Source organism: Acanthisitta chloris, unplaced genomic scaffold, assembly GCF_000695815.1.
Source record: "Acanthisitta chloris isolate BGI_N310 unplaced genomic scaffold, ASM69581v1 scaffold1481, whole genome shotgun sequence".
NCBI classification, from domain to species: Eukaryota; Metazoa; Chordata; class Aves; order Passeriformes; family Acanthisittidae; genus Acanthisitta; species Acanthisitta chloris.
Genome location: NW_008656270.1, coordinates 29,286 through 45,882, shown reverse-complemented (window position 1 = coordinate 45,882; position 16,597 = coordinate 29,286). Strand labels below are relative to the sequence as shown.

General features: G+C 44.3%; 1 protein-coding gene across 1 annotated transcript in view; it reads left to right on the top strand.

Annotated features, from left to right (window-relative positions):
- Positions 1-841: 841 nt before the first annotated feature.
- Positions 842-16,597, top strand: part of IKBKAP (inhibitor of kappa light polypeptide gene enhancer in B-cells, kinase complex-associated protein) — a gene marked incomplete at its 5' end in the record, with an annotated part of 30,789 nt that continues 15,033 nt past the window's right edge. The window contains 18 exons of the mRNA XM_009084228.1: positions 842-994; positions 2,730-2,811; positions 4,712-4,792; positions 5,126-5,211; positions 6,417-6,516; positions 7,417-7,507; positions 8,261-8,384; positions 9,009-9,099; positions 10,147-10,377; positions 10,672-10,842; positions 11,472-11,571; positions 12,213-12,395; positions 13,186-13,292; positions 13,788-13,891; positions 14,675-14,728; positions 14,826-14,931; positions 15,589-15,704; positions 16,439-16,512. Coding sequence (XP_009082476.1) covers positions 842-994; positions 2,730-2,811; positions 4,712-4,792; positions 5,126-5,211; positions 6,417-6,516; positions 7,417-7,507; positions 8,261-8,384; positions 9,009-9,099; positions 10,147-10,377; positions 10,672-10,842; positions 11,472-11,571; positions 12,213-12,395; positions 13,186-13,292; positions 13,788-13,891; positions 14,675-14,728; positions 14,826-14,931; positions 15,589-15,704; positions 16,439-16,512 — 2,054 coding nt within the window. The remainder of the gene's footprint in view (positions 995-2,729; positions 2,812-4,711; positions 4,793-5,125; positions 5,212-6,416; positions 6,517-7,416; positions 7,508-8,260; positions 8,385-9,008; positions 9,100-10,146; positions 10,378-10,671; positions 10,843-11,471; positions 11,572-12,212; positions 12,396-13,185; positions 13,293-13,787; positions 13,892-14,674; positions 14,729-14,825; positions 14,932-15,588; positions 15,705-16,438; positions 16,513-16,597) is intronic.

Genomic DNA, 16,597 nt, shown 5'->3' with positions numbered 1-16,597 from the left:
ATTTTAAAACACGAACTCTGCCTCCTGAGTGGGTGGGAGTGTTCGACACGGGTCGCTCCTGCGGCGCAGTCCTAAGCATGACTTGGTGAACAGTTGCATCAGAGACACAGTTCGCAAAAGAGAATGGAGGAGATAGTGAAGAGCGCGGGAGGAAGTTTTTGAAACCGTGCTCCAAGAGAAAAAAAAAACCCAAACCAACAGACCACTGAAGTGAAAAAACGGCATTGAGTCATTAATTCCTGTTAGGGCTGGGTTGCTGTCTTCTCTGGAAAGCCGCTGTGCAGCTGAGGCATCTGAATTCTTTTGGTACATTCAGTTCTGAAGTGAACAGACAGAAAGAAGAGCTTTGGGGCTTTCCTGGGGTCTCGTTTCAAAGATTGCAGTGCATTAATGCACATCCAAATTGTTTTCCATAGATACTTTTTTTTTTATGCTGTGTCCATAAAGTCTGTTTGCCCCCTTGAATATATTGGGTCACTTTAAGCAGCTACCCATGTGTCTCTTAGTGTTGACACTATGTGGGAGAGTATGAAAAGGGAGTTGAAAGATGATTAACAAGACAAGTTGGAAGTTATGGTATCATCATCTGTTGCTTGCTTCTTTAAATGATTATTCTCATTGTCTAACTCTTAACGTAAGAGTATCTTCACAGTTTCCTGGGATTATAAGTACTTGCATGTTGATTGTTTCCTAATGTCATTCATGTGCTCTCTCCTACTGTGTAATGCTTGGTGTAACTGCAATGGGATGAGATATACCCATAGATATTGTGCTGTCATTTCTGCAAAAACCCTAGTGAGGTGATGTGTAGTTAATAAGTCATTGGCCTCGCTGTGTCAAGGTGACACGAGAAGTTTCCTTGACTGCCGAGGGTTTCCTGCCTGAGGATGGAAGTGGCTGCATTGTGGGGATCGAAGATCTTCCGGAGCAGGAGTGCATGTGTGTTGCTACAGCAGCTGGAGACATCCTACTGTGCAATCTGAGCACAAAGCAGGTAACACACTAAGAAAGACACAACAATCCTGGGGGATTTCAGAGGAAAGAATGACACTTATAATTTCTCCAGGGTTGTTGGGTTTAACGGTTGCTTGCTCCCTTCCCTGCCAGTAAGATCAGGGAGGGAATTAGAACAGTAAAAGCTAGAAAACTCATGGGTTGACAGTTTCATAGGGAAAACAAAAGCCATGCACAGGAAAAAAGCGAAGCATGGAATTAATTCACTGCTTCCCATGGGCAGGAGGTGTTTGGCCATCTCCAGGAGAGTAGGGCCCCATCACATGTAACAGTTATTTGGGAATACAGATGCCATCACTCCAAATGTCCCCTGCCTTTCTCCTTCTTCCTCCCACTTTATACACTGAGCATGATGTCATCTGGTATGGAATATCCCTTTGGTCAGTTTGGGTCACCTGTCCATGCTGTGTTTCCTCCCAGCCTCCAGCCCCGCCCCAGCTTCCTTGCCAACATGGCAGTATGAAAAGCAGAAAAGGCCTCAGCTCTGTAAACTCTGCGCAGCAATAATCTCTGTATTATCGTCACCATGTTCAGCACAAGTCCAAACCACAGCACCATACTAGCCACTGTGAAGAAAATTAACTCTACCCCAGCCCAAACCAGCACCTTCCACCCCTTATTCCATACCATTTACATGATGCCCAGGTCCCAAGGGCAGTATGAAAAGCAGAAAAGGCCTCAGCTCTGTAAACTCTGCGCAGCAATAATCTCTGTATTATCGTCACCATGTTCAGCACAAGTCCAAACCACAGCACCATACTAGCCACTGTGAAGAAAATTAACTCTACCCCAGCCCAAACCAGCACCTTCCACCCCTTATTCCATACCATTTACATGATGCCCAGGTCCCAAGCTATTCAATACAACGTCATTAACCACCACCCCTCTTCCTACCCTGTGACGTAATGCACAAATATTGTTCCTGTAGCCTATGGACCACCCCTGCAAAATGTCCATAAAATGTCTGTTGTGTTCTTTTAGTGCAGTCTGGGCATCAAGAAGGAAGTTGTGAAGGTTCCTCTGCTTGTTCTGAAACCTTTGTATGTGGGTGATAGTTACTCTGCCCACTGATGCCCGGTCCCACTTTGCATACCTGAAAAGATTGTGACACCCAGGCCTAATTCCTTGTGTCATCTTGCTGTTTATCACAATGAATGATACATTTATTGTTCTGTTCCTTGCCTTTTGCAAATCAAGATAATGCATGACAGAAGTTCTCTGCTCACTGTTACTGTATACTCATGATGGCCCAGTAAAACTGGACCAGCTTTTTGTAAACTTTGAAGTTGGTGCAGCTGTATACAGTTGGTCAAGTTAAGCATGTACAGGCTGATCAGAGTTCAGCTGCATGTTGGAATTCTCTAGGTAAGAACCATTCCATCTGTGTTTTGTGACTTCAGAATGTTTACCAATGTAATCACAGGCCCAATCAGGCAGTATAAATATTGAAACTATACACGCTGACAGAAGATTGACAGTTGCAGAATAAAACTCTTGTTAAAACTGTATGGTGGAAAATGCTAATCTCTGTAGGCTCTCATACGTAAACATTCTGGAATGATCTTCAGTAAGAAATGTTTTTTGTTTCATTCAACACAGAGTTTAAACTATGACTTGTGAGAGGATTTCCATGCCGTGAAAACTGTGTGCTTTTGTGCTGAAATAGTGCTTAATTTATGTTCCTGCACTTCTGTGGTCTTATTTTGGTCTTGTAGGTGGAATGTGTTGGAAGTGTGGACAGCGGTCTGATTACCATGAGCTGGAGTCCTGACCAAGAGCTTGTTTTGCTTGCAACAGGTATCAACAATAGCCTGTAAGCTTTCTGCCTTAGGAGCGAAACAAACATAAAACACAGCTAAATTTTAGATAGAAGAAGAAAAAGACAAAATTATGATACTGGGACTAGGATTTAAAGCAGAAAAAACCCCTTACCTGCTCCTGTAACGTAAGATTTCGTTTCGTGATCCGTGAGGTGCTTTGGTAATCCAAACAGAAGCTCTTCCAGCCCCAAAAGCTGAGTTTTATAGGAGAGTTATTAGTCTTTCAGATCTGCCAAGGAAGTATCTTGCCTCTAAAACATAAAGAATCCTCATTTATATCCTCATTTGATTTCTTAGTAACAAAAACTGTTTCTTGGCCTTTCGCAGGAGACGTGTCAGAAGCCCAACTTAGCTACAGGTGTGTCTCACCTTGAAAATTAAATTAACCTTAGATAAAAGAGAATCATAGAATGCTTGAGGTTGAAAGGGAACTCTGGAGATCACCTGTTGGAACCACCTTGCTCAGTGCAGGTTACCTAGAGCAGGTTGTGAGGGGCCATACCCAGTTAGATTTTGGGTATCTCCAAGAACACACCCCACAACCCCTGTGGGCATCCTGTTCCTGCCTCTGACCACCCTCAGAGTGAAAATTTTTTTCTTATGTTTTAAGGGAATTTTCTGTGTTTGAGTTTGTCCACATTGCCTCTTGTGCCATCACTCAGCACCTCTAAGTGAGAACATAGCATGACTCTGCCTTCTTCACCATAGCTCACCTCCCACATAATATATCTGTACACACTGATGAGATTCTCCCAGAGCCATCTCTCCAGAGCAGTCTGTCTTCTCTTAGCCTCCACTAATGTGACAGATACTCCAAGCCCTTAATCTTTGCATGACCCTTCGTAGGACTCATTGTATCATGTCCTTGTCTGTCTTGTAGTGGGGAGTCCAGAAATGAAGGCAATATTCCACACATGTCTCACCAGCACCGAGTAAAGGAGCAGGATTGCATCCCTCAACCTGCTGGCAGCGCTTCTAATGCAGCCCAGGATGCTGTTGGGCACCTGTGCAGCAGGGCACATACTGCTAGCTCATGTTCCACTTGGTGTCTCCAGGAAACATAGTTAGGTTTTTTGCCTAGCTGCTCTCCAGCCACTTTGTCTCCCAGTCTTAGCGCCTGAGATTATTATTTCCCGTGTGCAGGACACGACTTCTTGTTGAGCTTTATGAGGTTCTTGACAGCCCATCTCGCCCACACGACAAAGTCCCTGTGGACAGCAGCACAACCTGCTGTACCTGGTGCTTCTCCTAGTTTTGTGTCATAAACAAATTTGCTGAGGGTCTCATCCTCTGGGTCATTAAGGAAGATGTTAAGCATTGGCCATGAGCACACCACTGGTGACTGACCTCAAGCTGCAGTTTGCCACTGATAGCAAGCTTTTGAGCTTGGCAGATGATCTGGTTTTCACTGTCCTTTTATCTGTCCCATACTTCATGAGTTTGTGATGATGTTAAGGGCAACAGCATCAAAAACCTTATTAGAGTCAAGATAAATGACATGCACTGACCTCGCCATATCCACAAACTAGTCTTCTTTGTAGGAGACTGTCAGAATGGTCAGGCGTGATTTCATCTCAATAAATGCATGCTGACTTCCCAGTCACCTTCTTGTCCTTCATATGTCAAGAGAAAATGTTAAAGGGTGCCAGGTACTTGTTTTGAGTGTGGAAAGAATTTATTAAGGTTAGGCTAGGAAGCATGTTTTTGAGAAATGTTCTTTTGTTCCAGTTTGAGATTTCATGCTTTGAAATCTACAGAGAACTGTATATATTCTATATTCAGGTGTGTGATAGAACAATAGGACAACACAGGAGGACAATGACTTTTTTTTTGCTGAGGGTACTACCACCAATACTGTATTTAATGTTGCCTTGCAGGTCAGCAAACACTCATCATGATGACAAGGGATTTTGAACCAATTGCTGAGAAGCAAATCCACCAAGATGAGTTTGGGGAAGGTGAGAGGTGCACTGAAATGAAGTTGCTCTAACTGATGTCATCGGCATGTTGTAAGCATGTAGAAAGTAAAGAAATGGAGCTGAGCACTTACTAGAGCCCAGGAGAAGTTTTAGACTGTAATGCTCCTGAACAGCTGAAGGGAAAGACCAATATTTTTACTTGTCAGCATAAATTCCAGCAAGCTGCATGTACTAAAGGACTTCCTGGGCTGTGTACTTTCCTGCAAGTTTTTAGAAAGAAATTTGGAGAGAAGGAGTGGGTGGCTTGGAGCTGTGGTTGTGTTGCACAATAATACTGTAAATCTTCCACTACAATGATTATTTCTTCTTCAGGAAAGTTTGTTGCCCTTGGCTGGGGTAAAAAGGAGACACAGTTCCATGGATCAGAAGGGAAACAGGCAGCACATTGCAAACAGACGGTATTACTATACTTGTTTCTGTGTCCAGCCCGTGGTGTATCTGGGAAAACATATATACAGAGAGTTTCTGTTATTCCTGCAGTTATCAGTTTGCTACAAACTTTCTGTTAGTTCTCTTCATAGGCTGCTTCTGTCTGTTTCTGTGTTAAATGAAATCCTGCACTTTTATCCTCCTAATTCAAGAAAGCAGCTGGGAGTACTTAGTACTTTTCGTACAGAGCTCAGAGCAAGATTTCCAAGCTCTAGTGCTTGCAGAGGTAAAGCCTGCCTTAAATCAGCTTGATAGATTTTGCTGAATGAGTGCCATATACTAAGGTGTTCACATGAACAAGAGAAACAGCATGCAATTTGGGTGAAAGAAACAGAAATAACAGTAGTGTGAACTCCCAGAAGGCCAGAGTAGAAGGCTTTCGGCTATCTGAGTATCACCCATAAGGCAGCTCCTTGTGCCTTCTTTGCTCCTTTGTCTGACAGTTCCTTGTCTGGGTCTTGTTTTCTCTACTTTTTGTTCTGTGAAAAGTCAAGCAGCTAAAAATGCGCCACTACTGCATTATTTTTTTTGTGTGTTTAAGTTTCAAAATTAAAACTGTTTGATTAAATTGGTTACTGCTGAAACCTGGCAGTCTACAGTGCAGACATGAAATGTTGCCTGTTCCAGCTTTACTTTTGGGAGGGACAGGACAAGGCTTGTCTGTATCTAGGAAAATACACCTAATACGAGAAAGTTGAAACTTTTGACCAGCTGCCTCTTTATGTTATTCTGTTGAGATTTATGTTTTCCTGTGGTCTGTGAAGAACGTGTTTGCCTTAAAGATCACTACTTCTCATCCCAGCTTCTGTCTGCCATACAGAGTGCCTGGAGTTGTGACTCCCAGCATCAGTCATGAACAGATCCTGATTCACCCTTGTGTCCAGGTTATGCACGGCTGATCTATAAGTAGAGACCATGGTGGAGTGGATAGGTAGTGTGTGATCATGTGAAGAGACAGTCATATGTACTTGCAGAAGGACCAGATTGAATTAGACAGTTTTAAATCTAGTATTTCCTAAAAGAACATTTTGAAAAATTTGTTTTTAAATTTGCATCCTTGAGACTTTTTCATTGATTGATCATATGCCAAGACTCTTGAAAGAGCAATCTGTTTAGACAAAGATAGGGGTTGCATTCCCAAGCTTTGATGCAGCTTTCTGTTGTGTGGCTTCAGGAAGTGTTACCGACTTCAGCCTGGGATGACGGCAGGCCTCGGGTGACGTGGAGGGGAGATGGGCAGTTTGTTGCAGTGAGTGCTGTCTGTCCAGAGACAGGTATGGGACCAAACTTCTTTGAAATATCGGCATGAGTAAGGGGCTTCTTAAGCAGAATGTTGGCAAGGCAAGAACTGGCTGGTGTCTGTGCTCTCTTGGCTACTTAAAGCAAGGGTGAGCTGAGCTAGTTAATTGCTCTTTGTTCTGATCTTCTAGGAGGCATTTTATAGGCACAATCTTTTGAACACTTTCTTTGCATTTTGGTGGTCAATTCAGTGAGACGCCAGTAGAGGGTACTCCTGTGTAGATACTCTCTGAACTACTTCTTTCACCAGTGTTAAATTACTGCTCGAGCTTTAAGCAGTATCTGATGGGCTCTCAGTGCCAAATGGATGAATCTGTTTGGGTTGCCATACCCACTGTCCTGCATACTAGCAGTTTAGCCTTGCGCACTCTGCTTTTAAATACTGGTGATACTATTCCCTTGGCTTTTCCCTGAAGTCAAGGAGGTGATGAGCATATGCGTTTCTTGGAAGACTGTAACTGATGTCTTCTATAATAAATACTGCTTTTTGAGCAGTTGAAATGTATTGATCAAAACACTGAACTGCACCAACCCGCACTGCTCTTCTGCAAGTTTGGATTTTTATCTTCCGTTTTTCAGATTAGGGAGGATCTTGAATTTATGGGAAGATTTTAACATTTCCATGTTGAAAGCTGAAGGGGGAAATGACTATGACTGAGCTACATCAGACCAAGATTTGTAACTCGGTTTCTTTAGTTACTCAGTCACTATGGGAGAATTGTCTGAGACAGAATAAGTTCTTAATCTGTAAGGTGTACAAGAGTAATATTATTGTTCATGTCCATCAAAATTTGCTATTCTGACCTCATAAAATCAGGAAAATCTCTTCCCAATGTTTTGTTAGACCTTTGTCTCATTGCTCTCTCAACGTGTAGGTGCTCGGAAGATCCGAGTGTGGAACAGAGAGCTTGTGCTGCAATCAACAAGTGAGCCTGTCTCAGGATTAGAACAAGCACTGTCCTGGAAGTGAGTAGCAAAGCAGTCTGCGTGCTGGCAGCAGCGTTATTTTTTATTCCCTTGTTAGTCTTTGATAAGCATCAATTTAATTTCTTCTGTGTTTGTTGCTTTATCTCAAAACTTGACCAAAGCTGCTTTCTGGTTCAGCATGAGGAAGAGTAGCCCTTTAAATCCTGGAAAGCCTAATACTTGCATTACATGTGGGAAGAAGAGTTAGATTTTCTGCATAGAGTCCATGTCAAGTGGTTCTGGACTTAACTGTATAAATAGAAATATTACAGGTCCCTTTGCCAGTGCTGACATTTACTTGCGTACCCAGGGATGTCATGAGTAATGGGTATAAATTCAGAGAGGGGAAATTTAAATTAGGTATTAGGAAGAAATTTTTTAATGTGAGGTTGGTAAGACACTGGCACAGGTTGCCCTGGGAGGTTGTGGGTGCCCCAAGTCTGGCAGTGTTCAAAACCAGGTTGGATAAAGCCTTGAGCAACCTGATCTAGTGGAAGGTGTCCCGCCCCATGACAGGGGGTTGGGACTAGATGATCTCTAAGGTCCTTTCCACCCCCTTAACACACTGATACTATAATGAGCTCTGGAAAATGTCTGTGCTGGACCTATGACTTTGTCTGAACAGTGCTGAGGAAAACATGTCCTCTGTGCACTTTTCTTCGTGTTCCTGAAGAAAATGTAAGATGGTCAGTGTTTAAAATGATGGCTAGTGATTGTGTGAGCAACCACTTTTCATTTGGGTTTTATTTTAAGGCCCTCTGGAAACCTGATAGCATCCACGCAAGAAAAGCCCAACAGACATGATGTGGTTTTTTTGGAGAAGAACGGACTTCTTCATGGAGAGTTCACCCTCCCATTCAAGAAAGGGCAGGTCAAAGTAAGTTCTGTGTCTGGGCTTTCATTAGAGTGTAATGGAGAGGAGGACTAGATCTTTTCCAGATTCTAGGAGGAAGTTCTTAACTTAACATTTAGTGCTTGTCCTAATGGAAGAAGTGACCTGAAAAGAGAACAGTGAAGAAGGTTGTGAGGAAGATGCCCTCTGCAAGTCCACAGTACAGACATTAGTACAGGTTGATCATAGCCCTAGGGTGCTTCTGGGCCCTGTATACTTTCTACCAGGTAAACGATTCAAAAGTGCTGTTCAGCATGTCAGGCATTGCAAGAGTGAGGTGAAATACATTATTCCAAGAGAAGTGAGAAGCTGCTGCTAGGGTATTACTTCAAATTCTGCCTTTGGATGCTGAGAGATCTTTTGGCAGATGCTTTCTCAGTGCCAAGGAGAGCAAGGAGAAGACTGCTGTCATGTTTGTGATTGTGTCACCTCTTCATCTATGGGGTTCTCGGGATGCTTTGCTCCAGCTGTTGGGGGCTTTGCAATACACAAAGGCTATGTTTGTTTATTAACCCATGCACCTTACATTGCTGAACATAAGGAACACTCCTGGTGTTGCAAACCAGTTGGGAGCAACAATGCCAGTATGGGCCATGTTTGTTTCTCCAGGTTAATGAACTGCTTTGGAATGCAGATTCTACAATCCTGGCTATATGGCTGGAAGACCTGAAGGTGGAAAACTCCAACCCAAACAGTTATGGTGAGAACACTATGTGAGGCTCACTTGCCTGCAGATGTGGTCATTAGTGGGTACTTCTCTGCAAGTTAAGAGACACTGGGGAGGCTTACCAATTTTAGACCTCTCTGCTGGCATCATGATTTAACCCTAGCCAACAACCAAGCCCCATCCTGTTGCTTGCTCACTCCCCCACCAGCAGGATGGGGGAGAGAATCAGAAGGGTTAAAAGCGAGAAAACTCAGGGATTGAGATTTAGTGTAATAGGGAAAGCAAAAGCTGTGCATGCAAACAAAGCAAAGGAAGGAATTAATTCACTACTTCCCATGGGCAGGAGGTGTTCAGCTATCCCCAGGAGAGCAGGGCCCCATCACATCTAACCATTCCTTGGGAAGACAAATGCCATCGCTCCAAATGTCCCCCCCCCTTCCTCCTTCTTTCTCCCACTTTATACACTGAGCATGATGTCATCTGTATGGGATATCCCTTTGGTCAGTTTGAGTCATCTGCCCTGGCTGTGTCTCCTCCCAATCTCCCATGCACCCCCAACTTCCTTTCCAACATGGCAGTATTAAAAGCAGAAAAGGCTTTGGTTCTGTGTAAGGACTGCTTGGCAATAACAAAAACACCTCCACATTATCAAACCTGTGTTCAACACAAATCCAAACCATAGCCCCATACTAGCTGCTGTGAAGAAAATTAACTGTACTCCAGCCAAAACCAGCATAGCTGGTCAGCAAGAACTGGTAGTTCAGCCTGAACTAAAATCATCTTCCAGGCTGCTGTAGCTGCAAGTGGTGTTAGTGGAATGCTAAAGGTCTGAGCCTTTTGTAAAACAAGAGTACCTTCTCACAAAGGTACCTCAAAGAGTTCTAGGATTGACTCTTTCGCACAAAGTCTGTTGTTGAGTTTTCTTGTGCTGGCTGTTGTATGTCACAACTCATGAACTCAAGGCTAGAATATTATTTTCATTGTGCTTAACCAACACCTAGAAGAGCAGTGGTGGTGAGGAGAGGGGGTTTGTGCTGAGTCTCAAGTGCTAGTCTGTAGTAACCAATTGGTTTTCTATAGTTCAGCTGTGGACCACACGGAACTATCACTGGTACCTGAAGCAAAGTCTACATTTTGGTAGCTTGGAGGAAAATCGGTTGGTGTCACTGCAATGGGACCGAGAAAACCTGTATAGACTACATGTACTCTGCCAGGGTTGGCATTACCTCTCCTATGACTGGCACTGGACCACGGACCATGGGATGGGGGAGAACAGTCAACATGTAGCAAATGTGGCTGTCATAGATGGAGGTAAGCAGTGGGACAGCTTTGCAGCTCTGGGGTCAGAAGAGGTGGTAAAGCCTTTTGTATGCAGGTTGGATGCGATTAAGGTAGTCCTGTTAGCTGTCATTTCTACAAAGCTCTTAGTGAGTGGGGCCATGTAATTGATGGAGACTTCAGAGGTGGCTCAATGAAGTTAACTACTAAGAGCACAGCAACTATTTTCCTGTAACGTGATTCCTGCTTTCAGTAAAGAGTCCAGCAAGAACCTTACTGACATTTGGACTGGCTGCAGCTTTAATGCTTTTCTCATTTCTTCCACAGATAAAGTGCTTGTTACAGCATTCCAGCATGCTGTGGTGCCTCCACCGATGTGTACCTATGAGCTCCAGCTCCAACAGTCAGTTAATCAGGTTGCATTTCACACAGACCCCAAACACTGTGGGGACATGGCTGTCCTGGATGCTGATAACAGGATCTTTGTGTACAGATATGGTGAGAGCATGTTTCACAGCCTTGTTGAAAGAAACCCTCTATTCCTGAGAGCAGTACCCTGGGGGCCTGTTAGGGTGGTGGTCACTCAACCCTTAAGTAGTCAGAAACAAGATATAATTTGGTTCAATTGTAGGTTCAAGCTCGGTGGTCTCATCTCCAGTAGTTTGAGTGGCACAGGAGCATTTTGGTGGTGCATTGGCTTTGTGAGAAGACCATGTTCCACACCTGACTATGTGCTTATGTTGATAATACTCCCCTTCAGATTGAGTGCAGCAGGTGGTATCTTGCATAGTCAGTTCTGATGGCATGTTGCTGATTGCCACTGGAAGTGTATGAGAATCTATCTGAAGTACCCAGCATTTCCAAAGCAGTCCTATACATATGTGCAGTGTGCTCCAAGTAAACAGGCTGTTACTGCTGTCAGTTTTGTCCTGTGGTGTTGCAAGGTAACCATCTTCCTCAGAGTGAGTGTCAATGAGATTTGTGTGTTGGCTGTACATGTAGAGATGGCATTTTCTGACTTTTTAAATAGTTTCCTATAGCATCTACTTTTTTATAAGATTGAAGATAGAAGGGGCTCTGTTGGGAGGATATCTGAGTTCTCCTTTGTTCTGCTTTGTGTTTGCTAGGACAGAGTACAATGAATGACCCTACCATCAGGTTTGGTGCGGTGGGTGGAAATGGATTTAAAGCAGCTGTGGAAACACCATACCTGGATAAAACCTACAGGTAATACAGAACTAGTACAGCTGTAGTGGATATAAAAGGGTTGTGCCTGGCTAGTGCCTTAGAGGTCACAGCTCCAACTGCTTGTCTCAAGATTTTTAAGAGGTTGTGAGATAATGTAGTTTCATTGTGCTGACACCGTGGCTGCAACTAGTGCTGAGACATGCCCTTGACTGAGGTTTCTATCTAGTGAAAGCAGTGACTGTCAGTGGCAGTACTGAGGTAGCCTTTCCTGTATCCAGTGCTGCACTTCAGCCCTGGGAGCAGGAACACAAAGCAATGGTGGTGCAGTGCCCAGTCCTATGATCATGGCATACTGAACAACAGAGTTGCTTGCATGACAGCAACAGTGACAAGGTTAAAAAACACACCCTGCTCTACATTTGTTCCCAAAGACAGCTGGCATAGAAGCAGTACTACCTAGGGAAAACAAATGGGGCTCCCTGTCTCATCTTTTACCTCCAGTTCAACCTGTAGCAGGATTCATGTTTTGAGTGTCTATGTGTTTGTGCACTGGGGCCCTCTCAGCCATGCTGCATGCCTGAACATCCAGGCTATGCCTAGGAAGACCTTTGCCTCTCCAGTGAGGTAGCCCACTGAAATCAGGTTCTACTTGCTTCCCAGTCTCTCTTGTTTTGTAACAGAGTTGATATGGACAGTGACAACAATGAAGTGATGAATCCTCTGGGACTCCGATTCCTCACTTGGCTGCCAGATGACAGCTTCCTGGTGGTTGGTCAGGGTCAGCATGCTGCTCAGTCTGTCCTTCACCACCTGACTGCAGTGCCTCGTGTGGCTGGAGCTGAAGAAGATTGCCTGAATTTACGGTACTAGAGATCTGTCAGTTGTGGCTGAAGTCTGAGAATGTCTCTGGACAGTGCCTAGGAGGAATTAAGTCTCTTATTAGACATGCAACCTGGAGGCTGTGGATTGGGGAATTCAGCTCTCTTCTTGCAGGAGAACCGAACAGCTTATGAAGCTGCTTACTGGTCAGCACTTGGCAGTAGTACTAATGCCTACACCCAGCCTGGCAAGAGGGTGCATGCAAACATGCCTGTGTCAGTTCAGGGTATCTCTGTTCCTTTGAATTCAAGGCCCTCAGGTGAGGGGTGAATGGAACATGATACTGAATTCCTCCCTTCTACCTTTTGCCCACCATTAACAGGGTACCAAAGGCGACTGGTAGCCCTTGTAGTTGCTATCCTCCTCCTCCTCACCTGGTCTTTGTGGGGCCAGTTGTATTAAAACCAGATCACAAAAGGAAGCCACCTGTGGTACAGAAATATGCTTCTCAAAGTGATCTGTAGAGTTGCTTTCTGTAGCACTCACACAGCAAAGACAGGCTGATTTACATATGAACTGTAGAACATAAAAAAACAGTGTGGGTTTGCAGAGTGCTGTAGGCATGCAGGCAGTCACCAGCGCAGTTGCTGGTGCTTTGTGGTACCAATGTCAGCAGAAGTAGGTGTGGAAAGACCGCTGAAGATCCTTATGTGAAGGAGTATCCAACCATGCTGGAGACCTGCATCTTTCCATCTGGCCACAAGAAATGTGGGATCTGCGTGTTAAGTGTATCTCCTGTGACTGATGTTCCGCGTTTTCTCTGTCTTGCTTCAGGTTGTCTGTGCCTGTAGATGGAGAAGTGATCGGCGTGTACTGCAGCCCAGAGACCAGAACTGTAGCCCTGCAGCTGGCGGATAGACGGATTCTAAAGTACCTCTGGGGTAAGCTGGGCCCCATTAAAGTACCTGGTCTGAGATGTAGCTCTTACAGATTTCTCAAAAGGCTTAATGAGATGATTTAATTTTCAGGGACTTGAGTGACTTGCTGGTACTGATCCTGCCTTTTATGCTCCCTCTGCTTCTAGAAATGGACCAAAATTAGTGATTTGTGTCAGAAAGCATTAATGTTGTTAGTGTTATATATTTATATATGTATTATGTACTTTTTTTTTAATAGCACACACATGTATACACACACTAAGTTCAGTGCTGACTAACTGCCACATCCTTGGTACTTCTCTTTCATTCCATGGTGATATGAAAGTGCTACTGAGCCTCTGGAAGTTATCACCAGTCTGCTGTGTCCTGGACCTCCTCCCCTCTGTCAGATAGGGTAGCTTATTCCCAGTTCTGGTTTTCTTGAGGTACCTGTTATGTAGTTTTAATGTCTGAATTTTGGATTGGCTGGAAAACAATTTGATCTTCTTTGCTCTTTAGAGGCTTCTACTCCAGTCCTTGAGCCCTGGTGGGCTAGCAGTGGCTTTGCTGTTCGATTCCCCTACCCTTGTATGCAGATTTCTATCACAAGGATCAGTGGTGAAGTAAGTGAGACTGTGAGAATTCTGTACTCATTTGTTCTCTGTGTCAAATGTGCACCATAATCCTCTGCCCAGAGTCCAATGACACTTCTTTATAGCATTCTTCATAGGGCCCTATGCAGAGCTGAGAGTATATCTTTTCTTGCTTTCTAGGGCATTTCTGATGGATTGCAGTTAGCACCCAATCACCCTATTTTGTGAATACAACGAATAATGTCATTAAGGAGTGAGAAATTTCAGGTTGAAAATTTCCAGCAGTTGCTGCCGTGGTCTTTTTGAAAGGAGCATTTTGCTCTGTTTTGTATGAACTTATCCTATTAGAAATGCAGCTGCACTGAGTTCCTGCAGATCTGCTAATGATATTTCCTGTTGGTGATGGTTTCTTGATAATTGCAACAGCTTAAAGAATGACTAGCTGTTTTGATGGCAGTTTTAGGGTTTCTCTCCTTCAGTGCGCATTCAGGTGAATGCTATATGAAGTTGCATTGTGCTGCTCTGTACTGGTGCTTTTCCTCAAGTATGTTGGACCAAGTGCTGCTGAATAGAAAAACCTGAATTTCTGGCCTGGTTTCTGTTTGTGTTTTGTGGCTGTCCATTTACAGGGTGGGCCCACAAGGCCTTCTGGAATAGAGATTGCATGACTTGCTGTCCAGCTTCTCTGAGTAATTCACATGAGGTACTCATTACCTAATTGTAAAGTACTTCAATCCAGTGCTTTTTAGGTGTTGTGAAATACGGGAGGTCGTGACACTGATAGCTCATAGTGGTCATCCTTTTTATTTACAGGAGGTGGTCTTAGGCCTCACAGATCGATGCCGGTTTTTTGTTAATGATAATGAGGTACCAAAGTTTTACCCCTCATTGCATCCCCTTTTCCTCTGCCAAAGGCAGTTTTCCCGTTCTGCTTTATACAGTGATAAACTTCATTTTTATACAGGTTGCTTCCAACATCACCTCATTTGCAACATACAATGAGTTTTTGTTGGTGACGACCAACTCCCACACCTGTCAGTGCTTCTGCCTGAAGGACTTATCGGTGAAAGGTAGGTGTCAGCACTGTCTGCCTGATGCTGGTAGTTCATGGCCAGTGTCTTTGAAGTGCAAGATGTCTCCATTTTTCGTATCCTGCTGTATTTGAGTCATTCAAAGGAACTTCCTAATAGACAAGAGTAAGAGAGTTACTTTCAGAAATCTATCAAAGAGCAAGGACCACAGAAACTGACTTTATAGATCACATGCTTTCCACAGGGAGCAGGATTTGTGCTGTAGTTGTTGTCTCTTCCCTGTTTTCAACAGTTTAGCTCTGCATTTTCTCTCTCCCCTCCATGTCCAAAAATAGAAAGGGCCATGTGCTGTTTGGGGGAGTGTAGTAGAGAAGGGATTACTGTAGAAAGAGTTTATGGTGGTATCTGGCTATGAGATGTATGAGATGACCTTGGTAAAGGCAGGATGGCAATGTATTGGTCCTTTTCATTTTTCCTCTCATCTGGTCTGTTGAGCTTTGTGACTCTGCTGTATAAAGGACAAGTACAGCAGTGCTTAGCACTGAGAGGTTCTTATCCTGTCTGGAATTTTTGAAGATCGCTGGTTTATTGTTGACTCAGTTGGTCCAGTACAAACTTGCAGGGCTGCATAGGAAGGCCTTACTGGGGCATTGTGCTGCAGTGTGCCACATGTGCTGATACATATGTTGTCTTCAGCCCTTCAGGCTGGCCTGAGCAGTGCTGCTGCACCCAACAGTGAGACCCTGCGCAAGGTGGAGCGAGGTTCATGTATCATCACTGTTGTTCCTCAGGACACAAAGGTTGTGCTGCAGGTCAGTGCTCTGCCCATGTCTGTTGAGGTCTTCTATGAGGGTGTGTAGGGGGGGGTGTCTCAGTGGGTACCCAGCCAACTGGCAAACAATGTGTGCAGTGCTACAAAGCTGCTGCCCTGCAGTGCTGCAGCACAGAGCCTCAGGTTTCCAGCTGCCTGGCTGCATGCAGAGGGATTTTGAGCATGCCTGTGGAAGTTAGGTTCAGCACAGGCAGCTAGGTGTGTAGAGAACTGGGAAGGACTATTCAAATTCCTGATTTTAAATGGCTGAGGTAGCGTAGTGCTACATACTGTGGCCTGTCACCATGAATCGCAGACTCGCTTCCTAGTACTTGCTAGGAGCACTTAATTAGCCTTGGCACCAAGTTTGTCTTGAAGTGCTGAGCTCACTCATCAGAACCAGCAGAGGTTCACGAAATGGAGAAGAATGTCATCTGAGAGGCACCTCTGGAGATGTAGCCCAGCATCCTCCTCAGAGAAGCACTAACCTGAAAACTTGATGAGATTGCTCTGGGTATTGCCTGGTTGAGTGGAGTCCAGGCACCTGAGGAAGGAATGTTTCTGAACTGAGAGAATTTTCAGATATTTTTCCACAGTCATTGAAACTGCATGTGCTTTGAAGTGAACAAACAGTTCAAGTAGCAGAAAGACCTAGAAAACTGTCCAGTCTTTACTTTGCCTACAATGTAGGCAGAATAGCTACTAATAAGTAATTGTGTGGATCTTGTGTTACAGATGCCAAGAGGAAATCTGGAGACTATTCACCACCGAGCTCTGGTTCTTGCCCAGGTTCGGAAGTGGCTGGACAGGTAAATGGCACTGGTGTATTGTGGTCATGTCTCTTCCAGTCTGAGCTGTTAGAGGCTGACTGGCCTGGAAAAGAGAAGGAGGCTA